The sequence below is a fragment of the Rhinolophus sinicus genome, linkage group LG11 (genome assembly GCF_036562045.2).
Source record: "Rhinolophus sinicus isolate RSC01 linkage group LG11, ASM3656204v1, whole genome shotgun sequence".
Lineage (NCBI taxonomy): Eukaryota > Metazoa > Chordata > Mammalia > Chiroptera > Rhinolophidae > Rhinolophus > Rhinolophus sinicus.
The window spans coordinates 31,661,843-31,674,457 of record NC_133760.1 but is presented as its reverse complement, the minus strand read 5'-3'; the positions used below and the strand labels follow the sequence as shown (position 1 = coordinate 31,674,457).

Below are 12,615 nucleotides of genomic sequence, written 5' to 3'. Positions count from 1 at the left end.
AAAGGGCTAGTTTGTGTTCTCTTTCACATTATCTCCCTATATGGTCCAATTCTTTCCATTTTTGTGAGGATTTTATACTTTATTTTTCTTTTATTTGATAAAAATAAGAAAAAAAACAAATTGATGGTTTGTTTCTCATCATTTACATTCATGTTACGCTTTTTCTTTGATACGTTGTGCTGATTTGGGATTTAAAAAAAAACTATCACTAATTTTTTTTTCTGTGATTCTGGGTATGTATTTGAAGGGTGATAGAAAGGATCATGGTACATGTTTGAGTTTTTATTCATTTGTGCCAGTTCACAGCACTCACTAAATATGTTTCTATAGCTATATAATACAATATTCACTGCTATACTATGACTTATTTTTAATTTTTTAATTCCTTAATATTTAATTGCTAGACTTTTGAATTGGTTTTCCTAGAGTATATTCAACACAGTTTGATAAAATTTTTAACTCACTGGATTTTGAGGGATTACTTTTTTTGGGAAACAGGGTATGGTCCTTTAGTTGACCCTTTAGTTTTACAATTAGGTTGTGAAAAAGGTGATAGAGAAGCTTTTAGTTGGTTTACTACTTGATGACGTCATTGATATCTTTTAAATTAAAAATCTAATTGAGTAGTATAGAGAATATTTTTAATGTATATTAAACTTGTCCTTAAATATTCTCGCTACGTTTTAAAAGTAATATCTACCACTTAATAATTATTCTATACTACTTGCTTCTCTACTCTTATTTAAAACTCCTTTGGGGTGATGCAGTTAAATGAAAATGCACATTTAAATATTTTTTATTTTCAGAAAGTCCAAATTAGGAAATTAAAAGAAAACAAGGTATATACCCTTTCCTAAAATGTTGCTATTAGCAGAGTCAAGAACATATTTGTAGAACTATTACCTATAGAATAATGATCTGAAACACAGTAGCACAGATCCAAAAGGCTTAGGTATACCTATCATTAAATACAGGTATGTGGGCTTCAATGGATAAAGATTTTTTTAAGTTCCAGAAGAGAGATTTTTATTTTTATACTGAAATAAATGTTAAAGTTTCAAATGAAGAATAAATAAAATTTTGACTTGGAATTAGTCAACGCACATGATTTGCAGTTGCTGTTAAAGAGATATCTTGACCTACATCTTTTCTGCTTCTGCTTTTGTATGATAGATATATCTTAGAAATGATTTGAGGTTATCCAGGGAAAGTATAATAACATTTGTCAAGACAAAATCTCTCATGAAATAATTCATGGAACAGAAACTCATCAAGCAGCAGAAGAAATGTCCAGCTTCTTAGGTAATGGAAAAATATTTGACTCTAGCATATGGAAATGATGGAAGAAGTTTAAATTTTGAATTATTAAGAACTATGTCAAGGGAAGGATAAAACCATATGTAAATATATAGAAAAATAGGCCTTTGAAGACAATTATTAAGAGGATCTCAAGCTAATGTCCTAGATTATTCAACAAGAAAGATGTTAAAAATATGAAAGATATTTAGAAAAGTTTTAAGAGATAAGGTATAAAGCCTTAGATCTACTGTGCCATAAACGTACAATTTATATAATGCTAAATTATTAAGAAATTATGTGTACAGCAGTTTATTGATCTTCAAGATGGAAATAGCATTTTTGTATAATTAAAATATTATATAAAAGAGTTTATTAAGAAAAACAAGCCATTAAAAACAAACTACTCAGTATTTAAACATTCCTAGCCATATCATTCTTAAATTCATCAACTAAATGTTGAGAATCAGTAGCCCTATGTCTCTTCTAGATAGTCCTAGAAATTAAGACATGATGTCATCTGGATATGAAACCGATTTTAGGCATTTTGTAGTACAAATTATTTTTGTGACATAGACAACAGGATATGCAGCACAAAGGAATTACAGTGTCATTTCATGATCTGAATAGAATATGTCAAGACAGTGGATTTTCTTTTTAGACGTCATTTAGAAGTAAAATGCCATACAATTAAACCTGCTGCTTTCTTGTTTTTTCTTAAGCCATCATGCCTTCGAAATTAATAATTTGAAAGACTACTTTTCTAAGAATTAGTTGAGGTTTTCAATTGTTTTACATGTCTAGAGATCTACATGTGTATGTATTCTTTTTTTACATTTAAACCTAGAGAATAAAGATAGTTTTAAGGGCTTTTTAAAGTATCATTTCAGAAATTGTTTAATTACATGTGCTATTCTTTTTTAAGCCATAACATGTATACTTTGTCAACTCACTCAACAGTGTTCACCCAAATGAAGTATTTTGTTTTACTGAAATAGTAAAACTCATTGTCAACTATTTATTCTCATAAATATTAGCTTGGCTATCATAAGTGAATATAAAAGCCATATCTTGCCAAATTAATTGATATGCTAAATTTTCCTTATATGTCAAACTAATGTGTTCCCCTTTCTATTATAAAATTAGTAGATATTAATTACAAACATTTGAAAAATGTAGAAAAATAGAAGAAAATAAGTAACCCATAATCTAGTTACTTAGTACAACTGCTATTAGCATTTTGCTGTATTTTCTTTTAGTCCCTTTCGATGCACATTTGGGAGATGTTTTTACATAGTTTCAGTAAGTGAATATTTTTGCTTTGATTTTAAAATGAGTAAACAATATCATTATAGAATTTCATGTATAAGGGACTGCACATTGCAAATGTTTGAATTTCTACCCAGAATGATGAAAGAAAAAAAAAGGATTTATTGCCCATTGTTTCAGCTTCAACTAGATACTTTTTCATAGAATTTATTCATCCAGGGCCTTTTAAATGACTTACACAGGTAATCTTTGGCTTAATTATGTCAGACATCAATGGCATTTCTTGGCCAATTAGGATCCAGTCTTTCTCATTTTACTATTATAGAAGCTCTTTTTTCACTCTTTCTTTCTTTTTTTTTTGGCCTTTTTTTCTCCCTATTTGCCTTCATCAACAAATATTTTTCTCAGGACCTGATATTTCAGGAATTGTTCAAGGTTCAGGGAATTATGAAGATAATTGAGCACTGTACTTGCCCTCAGAACTCTCCTTCTTATCCAGTCAATCTTACTCCATTTCGTTTTCTTTTTTTTTTTAAATTAAAGTGTATAGGGGTGACAATTGTTAGTAAAGTTACATAGATTTCAGTTGTACAATTACACAGTCTTACTCCATTTCTTTGCATCCTTTCTTTCCTCCATTCTCCCTTTCTTAGCCATGGATTTCACTCCAGTACCTGGTTCCATTGAGAGTACAACCTTTTCTCTCTTTGTTATTGATAATTGAGGCAACAGTTTGGTTAGAGCTGGAGGGATAAACATTCGAGCCAGTTTTAAGGCTGCTAGCCCTCATTGCTCCTCTGTTTGAAGTCATAATATTTCTCCTTCGAACTGTTTGCTTTTAGAGGAGATTTTATCCACAGTCATCTCTTGGCTTCTGTACCTTCAATGTGAGTGTAAACTTAGGACTGGGACAGTCACACAGAAAGCATTTTAGGTTCTGACTCTATTATAAAATGTACATGGATAATTTCAATCTATTTTAACAATATTGTTTTCTATTTATTTTCAGCGCATATTTGTGGTGCTTCAGGTTACATGTGTTGACCTGAAGTCCTAACTACCATTTGAAATATTTTTCTTTGACTGTATAGTCCATATAGAAAATGAATGATAAACAAAATTAACATTAGAAACAAAATAAAAAAAAATAAGTTAGGTTGCCTATCTGTAAAGCCCAGATTTTAAAATTTTTGTATGTTACGGGCTTTAATTATTTAACTAATCACATATAAAAATGCTCTGAAAAGTTAAACTTCTGGGAAAGATTGTTTAGAGTAAAGCTAATTAATTCCCAATAAAACTTGAATCACTGATTTTTTTATTATAATGTTCTCAGTTTGGTATCCTGAGAAAGATATACAAAAGAATATTCTACGTGTACCTGCGGTTGTTTTTTTAAGGCCTTTTGCTTTTTTTGTTTCTTCTTGCTACTCCCACTTTTCTTTTGCTTTGCAAGTCTGATTTGGAAATAATGATAGTTAATCATGTAGCTTCATATAACACTCTTACACACACATACACATATATGTATGTAATTTTAAAATTTTGTTTTGACTGAAGTACAAGATGAAAGGTTATAGTGACATTAGCTGTATTCTTTCCTATTATTCCTGGTTTATTCAATCTTCCTTCCTCCTTCCACACATATGCATTCTATATATCTTAACTTAGGTTGTATTTTATTTTGTCAGAAAGATAATCAGTTGTTTTTAATGTTATTGCTATTCTGTTTCTTCCTTTATCTTAGATGACTTTTGTAGAAAACACTTTTTGATGCTTTTTCCATGTTGTGCTTTGACTTCTCAGAACATTGGAAAACCAAAAAGGATCTGGAGTAAAGAAAAGCCCTATGTTGTGTGGACAGTATCCTGTTAAAAGTGAGGGAAAGGAGCTGAAGATAGTTGTACAACCTGAGACCCAACATCGAGCTCGGTACCTCACTGAGGGTAGCCGTGGCTCAGTAAAGGATAGAACACAGCAAGGCTTTCCTACAGTAAAGGTACTTATTTTATTTAGCAATTATGAAGATTTTTTCCAGTTTTACTTACTAGTTATTTTTTTTTTTAACCAGCAAAAGCTGCCTAAAATAGAAGGATAGAATTGCTAGGTATGTATAATAGAAATTAAAGTAAAAGTTTGAGCCATAAGCCAAATATTTTTACTTTGATACCATTTGAATTTTATTTTAAATGAAAGGAGAGATGAAAATGCGATCTAATAACAGAAGTATCTGGAAGTCATGAATTATCTTCCCCTTTTATGTGACATCGGTAGCAGCCATATTAGATTCTTACCAAGCTTTCTCTTTAAGGAGAAATTTTAAAGTGAATTCAAAGAAATATTGTAGAAATTATTATGGACTTAGAAAATAAGGTTTTTGAGATGGCCATTGTAATCAGAACTATTCAACTCAGAAAATAATTGGCTGATAGGTAAGTTAAGTCTTTAAGAAATAGGGTATCAACTGAGTCTTCATCTTTTCAGAATTTAGAAAAGAAAAAAATGGGCTTAAATTTCAGCACCTGGGATACCTTATTACAAAGAATATTTCTCTTTGAAGACAAACCAAAAAGTTAGTTGGGGATGTTTAACAAGTGTTCCAACACCTTACAAAATACCAAACGGGGAAGAATTTTGGCTAGTCACACGGTAGATTCTTGTTAAATACAGTTTGTATAAATGTGTTAGTTGAACAATATTTAGTTGGACTGACTTTCATTTTATACCTGAATGAAATGATGGTAGAAATTTGGGATTAGGAAACTTACTCATGACCATTTATAAGGTTGGATAATAGTCACATGTACAGTATCATTTGTACCCCTCTACTACTCACCATACCAACCTACCCTCAGTCCCTGACACTAAAAACAAGTAACAGGCAAGTTAAGAATTTAAGTTACGCTTTTTTTAAAAAATTAACCTAATTGTTCTGGCTTTAAGTTTTGCTTTAAGTATGTATCTGGTCAAAAGTATTGTTAGATAATGGCCTGTGATAGGGAGTGAATTGACTGACCTTAAAAGTTCATTCATTCATTCAGCAAATATTGCACCCCTCTATATGCCAGACACTATTCGAGGTACTGCTGACTAACAGTTTGAGTAGATTGCTTCTTTGCCTCCTTGTGATATAATTTCACAGAAATACAGACATACTGAGATAGAAAAGATGTATGAATTTTTTAAAGCATTTTGCTATACATTGTACAAGTTACTTTATGATTTTATGCATTCTGTATTAGCAGCTTCAATGTTTAACTATAAATCTTATCAAGAAGCAACGTTGGAAACATTGGTTCCCAAATGCTATTTTAAATATTTATTTATTCTTTAGCATACAAATTATAATTTAATTTATAAAGGCTTGCTAGAGACCTGTAATGACCCAAATAGACCCTGGTTCCATCTAGCAATTTTTGAGACCATGTTTTGACCCAGGGTTTCATTATGTTGTATGTATGTATCTAGCTTATGAAAATGAGCTCCATTTACCTACTCATATAGCTTTAAAAGAGTAAAAATTTAGTATATGTGCTCTCATTTAATGAAGATGATGATGCCACTAACACAGTTTTGTGTATTTTCCATTAGTAGTGGTACTAATCCTGAGTATTATGCATGCTTTTTTGGCAGTCCATAGATTTATAAATATCGAAAGTACTGTGTATTCATTTTCATGTGTTTGTGCAAATTAATTATGAATGATAATTTATCATTGAACATCTAAACTTGTAAGTAAAATTGTTGCAGAATTTAAACTTAACAGTTTTTTGCAGAAACTTAGCCAGCTCTCCTTTATGAAAATACTTTATCTGTTTTTCTTGAGGATTTAAATTATTTATTGTAATCCAGTTATGAATATAAGACTTGATATTAAATGTTTGATTTTACATTAGATTATTTGAAAGGCTAATTAGTGTTTGTGCTCCATGTTATCTCACTCCAGCTGGAAGGCCATAATGAGCCAGTAGTGTTGCAAGTGTTTGTGGGTAATGACTCTGGTCGAGTGAAACCACATGGATTTTATCAGGCCTGCAGGGTAACTGGGCGAAATACAACTCCCTGCAAAGAAGTGGACATTGAAGGCACTACTGTTATAGAAGTTGGCCTTGATCCAAGCAACAACATGACACTAGCGTAAGTACTTAGTAAAAATTTTTTCATTATGTATTACAGTTTTTTGTATACAGGAAAAAAATTTTAGTTTCTTATGTCTAAAAGAAGATGTTGAGTATTTTATTAAAAATTTTAAACATTACAAATAAAAAATAGCTTACTACAGAATGGTAATGGGTTAAAATTAACTCTGCCATTTGCTAGAGAATTCCTATGGTGAAAGGCAGGGAAATAAAAGCCTGGTGGAATGCTGGCTTTTCAGAAAATAATGTAGACTTATTTGTTGGGATTAATAAAATTAATATTTAAAAATAAAAATTACAGTTAATTTGATTTGCTCTCCTGAAATCTGTTTTCTTAGTGTGTGTATTAAAAACTGTTTAACACAGACATTCATGATGCCTTGACCCATCTTGATGTGAAAAAGCATATTGCTAGTCTAAATTCACCTGCTGTTTTTATTTTCCTATAATACAAAAAATTATATCTTGGGACTGTGTATTTTTCATCTTTTACATTTTCATTGCCTGAAAAATATAAGAAGTATTAACGATTTAAATTGGAAAATTTTTGTCCTTAACCCTTTTGTTAAGGACCTTTCATCCTAAAGTTGAACCATCACAACAGCAAATATATTGATATGGAGTAGACCTATTGTAATTATTTGTATTATATAGCTAAAGACCTTTCTCTGTGTGGTTTTCAGTTTCCTTTTGAAAGTCATTTTGACTGGCTTAGTAAGAGGTTAATTGGAAAAGAAAATTTTGAAAAATACTCAGTAAAGATTTATTTTTTAATTTTTGAAAATTATTTAAAAAATGTATATAGTAGAAGAAAAGGGAATAATTGATTATAAAAATAGTACTTATTCATTGTAAGTTGAAAATGTAGAATATTAACAAGTAATAAGTAAAAATAATAAAAAGCTAAAACATACCTCCAAAAGCCAACTTCCCAGAAGTAACCACGATTTTGATATTTCTTTCCATCTTTTTTTCTGATAAAATTGAGATAATACTGTACCCACTGTTTCATAACCTGCTTTTCACTTATCATGAGCATTTTCACATAACATTAAATATTATTTTATAGCATACGTTTTAATGGCTACAATATTCCATTCTTTTACGGATGGTTACTAACACTTCTAAAAGTAAAACCCATTTCCTCTATTTTTATATCTGAATTAACTGCCAAAAGAAAGAGGTTAAATTTATTTATTTTCAAAAACACTTGTTTAGATGTTGGAATAATGTTCACTTGTTTTACTGTTGTTTTCCATTATAAATGAACAGTTGACAAGATTAGGAATTATGAAGTTTCAGAATTTACCCTTGTATATCTTTTGAATTTGAAACCTTATGATTATGTTACATATTCAAAAATTAATAAGCAAAATTTTTTTAAAAGGAACTTGGTTAAGAATTTTGTGTAAAGAGAAAATTCTGTGTAAACAGAAAATATCAGTTTATGTATTTTTTCTGTTTTAGGGTGGACTGCGTAGGAATATTGAAATTGAGGAATGCTGATGTTGAAGCCAGAATAGGAATTGCTGGTTCCAAGAAAAAAAGCACTCGTGCCAGATTGGTTTTTCGAGTTAACATCACAAGGAAAGATGGCTCCACTTTGACACTGCAAACACCCTCTTCTCCAATTTTATGTAGTAAGTAAGAATATATGGCGATATTAAATATATGAAGTTTTTTTCATTTTGTAATAGTCTTTCAGACATCTTTAAATTTCAGATGTTTCACATTTTGCTTGTGATCATGCAAAATGTGAAACATTTAAAAACTATAGTCAGATTTTCTAGGCTAAACTAAAGGTGGGTAATTTTGAATAAAATTCAAAAGATGTGTAGCATTTTGTAGTTTTCTGTTATCCTATATTGATTTAAAAAGTTTACCAGAAGTAAATTGCAAAGCCAAAGGATTTTCCCAACATCCTCATTGTGTAATTGCTGTGATCCTAACTCTGTTTTGTGTTGTGAGAATAAGAAACAGTAAGGTAAAAGATACATGCATCACTATGTTCATTGCAGCATTATTTACAAAAGCCAAGACATGGAAGCAACCTGGGTTTCTGTCAACAGATGAATAGATAAAGAAAATGTATGTATGTACAATGGAATATTACTCAGCAATAAAAAGCAATGAAATGTTGCCTTTTACGACAACATGGCTAGACCTAGAGGGTATTATGCTGTAAGTCACAGAGAGAAAAACAAAATACTATATGATTGTACTTATATGAGGAATCTAAAACAAACAAACAAAAAAACAGAAACAGATTCATAGATACAGAGAACAAACTGATGGTTGCCAGAGGGGAGGGAAGTGGGGAAATGAGTGAAAAAGTGAAGATATAAGTTACAAATTTCCAGTTATAAAAGGAGTAAGTCACGGGGATATAATGTACAGTACAGCATAGGGAATGTAGCCAATAATACCATAATAACTTTGTATGGTAATAGATGGTTACTACTTATTGTGGTGACCATATTGTAAAGTATATAAATGTCAAATCACTATGTTGTACACATAAAACTAATATAATATTTTATGTCAACTATACTTTAAAAAAAGAAACTGAGGTAAGCAGACCTTTGTAAATATACAGCAGTTGGATTTCTGATCACAAATTATATAGTATAGTATAGGGAAATGGGAAATGGAATTGTTTTTTTTTTTATAACCTTGGCATAGAAAGTAAATGATGTGTGTGTTTAAATTCAACCATGTTGGTGGATGTACCTTACCATATATTCTGGTTTCCCTTGAGTGAGTATTATTACAAATGACACAGGAAAATTTTACCTTTATATATCACTTAAGATTTTCATCAAGTGTAATTTTCTTCAACATTGCTTACTTGTAATTTATAACTGAATTAAAAAGAGCAGAATAGACCCGTTCCATTCCGCCGAATTTCCTGTTGGGTTGTTATGGGTATTATGACCTTGCTATCCCTAGGACAGTTACAGAGCCTTGTTATTTAATTGTACCTCGGTTTTGTCAAATTATTTTTCCGTTATAAATCTTATTTTTCCCTTTTAATTAATCTCAGAAATTATTATAGACATAATTTAGCTTAGCCAACACCCTAATTTAAAAAAGAAGGTACTAAAATATCTTTCTGATCTCGAGAGCTCAAGTGGATTTCTTTATTTTTCATTATTATGAAAAATTTGTTTTGATACTAGTATTTCCTTGGGCTATTTCTGGATAATGTTCAATTATAAATAGGCTGCTTTTAAAGATCGTAGGTTTCATGTTCATTCTATCATATTCAGATAGGGACAGAATAAATAATCTATAGATAATTTGTTGCGTTCTAAAGCTTTTCTAATTGGCGTGCTCCAATTTGAATTTACTATAATTTATAGTATGTCACAACTTGAATATTATTAGGATGGCGTTCCGATTTGAGCAGGGCATATGCAGTTTTTCTTTTACATGATCTAATACTTTGCGCACGACCATGGCTACACTCTGAAGGCCAGAGCTAGGAGATGCTAGATAACTCAGATCATACTGCTTTAGCAGGGACTGGGAAATAGTTGCCAACTTTGTTCGCTCCTGCTTTCATTAGTTTGTTCATTTATTTCTTCATTTCTTATTTCATTAAAGTATTGTTAAAGTTTAAATATATCTGGCTAAAAGTGGTAGACAATATGAAAGAGATAGAAAACATGATTTTCTGAAGTTTTTCATCTGTAATTATTACTACTGTTTGTTAATTTATCACCATTATTGATAATATATGTCCACATTGCAAAAAAGTTTCTCTCTTTGGGAGGCTGTGTCTGGGGTAGATATGATAGCCCTAAGAAGCAGCAGCATTCAATAGATGACGTATATAGCTAATAAAGTTACCATGTTTTGAACTCTGTCTATGTGCCCAGGATTTTGTTAACTACTTTATAAGCATTATATCACCTAACCCCATTATATCACTTAACATGACATTATATCACATAAATGGATTTCATTCTACAGTTGATGGAACTGAAACTTAGGTTAAACAACCTCTTCAAGGTCATATAGCTAGGAAATAGTAAGACCAAAATTCAAAGCCTCTGCTTTTAGCCACTGTGCTGTATTGCCACCACAATCACTTAAATCACAGTGCTGAAAAACCAAGTTTGAACAGTTCATTTCTTTGTAGCCATAGCCTCTGAATGGTTCGGACTATCATTACGGTATGAAGTTATGTTAGAGAACTGTTTCCTCTACCTAGGAGATTTATGTTGTGTATTTCAATTTTTTTATGAATTTAGAAAGTATATCTAATTTATATTAGGGGATTTTACTTAAATACCTATATTACCCCTTCTGTTTCCTCTTGTAGATGTCATTTATTATGGAGGTGTAGGATTGTATTTTTATTCCTTTAGTTGACTATTTGGCACTTACCTTGCCATCTGCTTAGAGAAACTGGATTTGGTAAACATGGGCAATACTTTCTTTAAAAGAAAGGGGTACTTTTACAGTATGCTTCCCAATCCTCTTTTAAGAAGAGAAAGTGCTAGAATAATAATTAATTTGCAATAAGTTTATATGATAAAGAGCTTTCATATTTCTTATTAATGTTGCTATTTCCATAGAATTTCATGCAAACTAATTTTTCTCTCAAAACATAGTATAAACAGCTTAAAATATATCTAATAGTAATTTCTATGAATATCAATTAGATCTCATCATTTAGGCAAGAGTCTAAGCCTCTTGATCTGCACACTCTTCCTACTGGGTTAATGCTTCGATTTTTAAAAAATCTGTCATCCTCGGGGCTGGCCCGGTGGCTCAGGTGGTTAGAGATCCATGCTCCTAACTCTGAAGGCTGCCGGTTCGATTCCCACATGGGCCAGTGAGTTCTCAACCACAAGGTTGCCAGTTTAATTCCCCGAGTCCCGCAAGGGATGGTGGGCTGCGCCCCCTGCAACTAGCAACGGCAACTGGACCTGGAGCTGAGCTGCGCCCTCCACAACTAAGTCTGAAAGTACAACTTGAAGCTGAACTAAGATTGAAAGGACAACAACTTGACTTGGAAAAAAAAAAAAGTCCTGGAAGTACACACTGTTCCCCAATAAAGTCCTGTTCCCCTTCCCCAATAAAATCTTTAAAAAAAAAAAAATTAAAAATAAGAATGTTCCATTATAGGTTTCTGATTTGTATTTATGCCCATAAATAAAATAAAAAGAATTTATGGCAGATTTGAACAGTTGGAGTAGAATGAGAGGTGAAATGGAAATAGGTTAGTAAGAAGGGTTAAAATTGGAATGGTAGGCAAAAGGAAACAGGAAGATGAGAGTGAGGTAGAAAAGGAAGAGGGGCCAAAAGGTGATAGAGGTGGAAGGGAGGAGAGGAAACAGATACTTGATATTCCATCTAGAGACACTCAATGGAAAGAAGGCCTAATGCCAGAATTCATGTTGTGCCTTGTGACCTTGAAAAAAGTCCTGCTTCTTGGTTTAACAATGGCCACTGGATCCATTGTCTGTCTTTTTGTTGTTTGTTTTTAAGGGGTTGAAAGAATCATCCTCTTTTACATCCTTGACATCTTTAGATTTCACCAGACAATAAAGATATATGTTTTCTGTTTTGATATATTGTTTATATTATTTAGTTATATCAAATTAAGAATATCAATTTTCAGACTTTTTAAATATTCACTTTCCTGTAATTTTTCTTAATGCAGCAAATCATAGCTTTTTTCAATAATATATGTTAGATTTTATCTTATAATGTTTATTGTATTAAATCTGACTGAATTTAGTAAGTTTCTACTTCCCTTATTTCTGTCTATCCCACAACTTTAGGACAAAAATAACATTGTGTAAACTTTCCTTCTCTTCACAGACATTATTAAAAAGCTTTACTAATTCTTTTAACAGATTGAAATGGTTGTTTTACTGTTTTGCAGCATTCAGACATT

General features: G+C 31.2%; 1 protein-coding gene across 6 annotated transcripts in view; it reads left to right on the top strand.

Annotated features, from left to right (window-relative positions):
- Positions 1-12,615, top strand: part of NFAT5 (nuclear factor of activated T cells 5) — a 102,507-nt gene that overhangs the window by 58,519 nt on the left and 31,373 nt on the right. For all 6 annotated transcript variants that reach the window (XM_019756983.2, XM_019756977.2, XM_074314657.1 and 3 more), the window contains 3 exons: positions 4,372-4,564; positions 6,512-6,702; positions 8,172-8,344. In XM_019756983.2, coding sequence (XP_019612542.2) covers positions 4,372-4,564; positions 6,512-6,702; positions 8,172-8,344 — 557 coding nt within the window. The remainder of the gene's footprint in view (positions 1-4,371; positions 4,565-6,511; positions 6,703-8,171; positions 8,345-12,615) is intronic.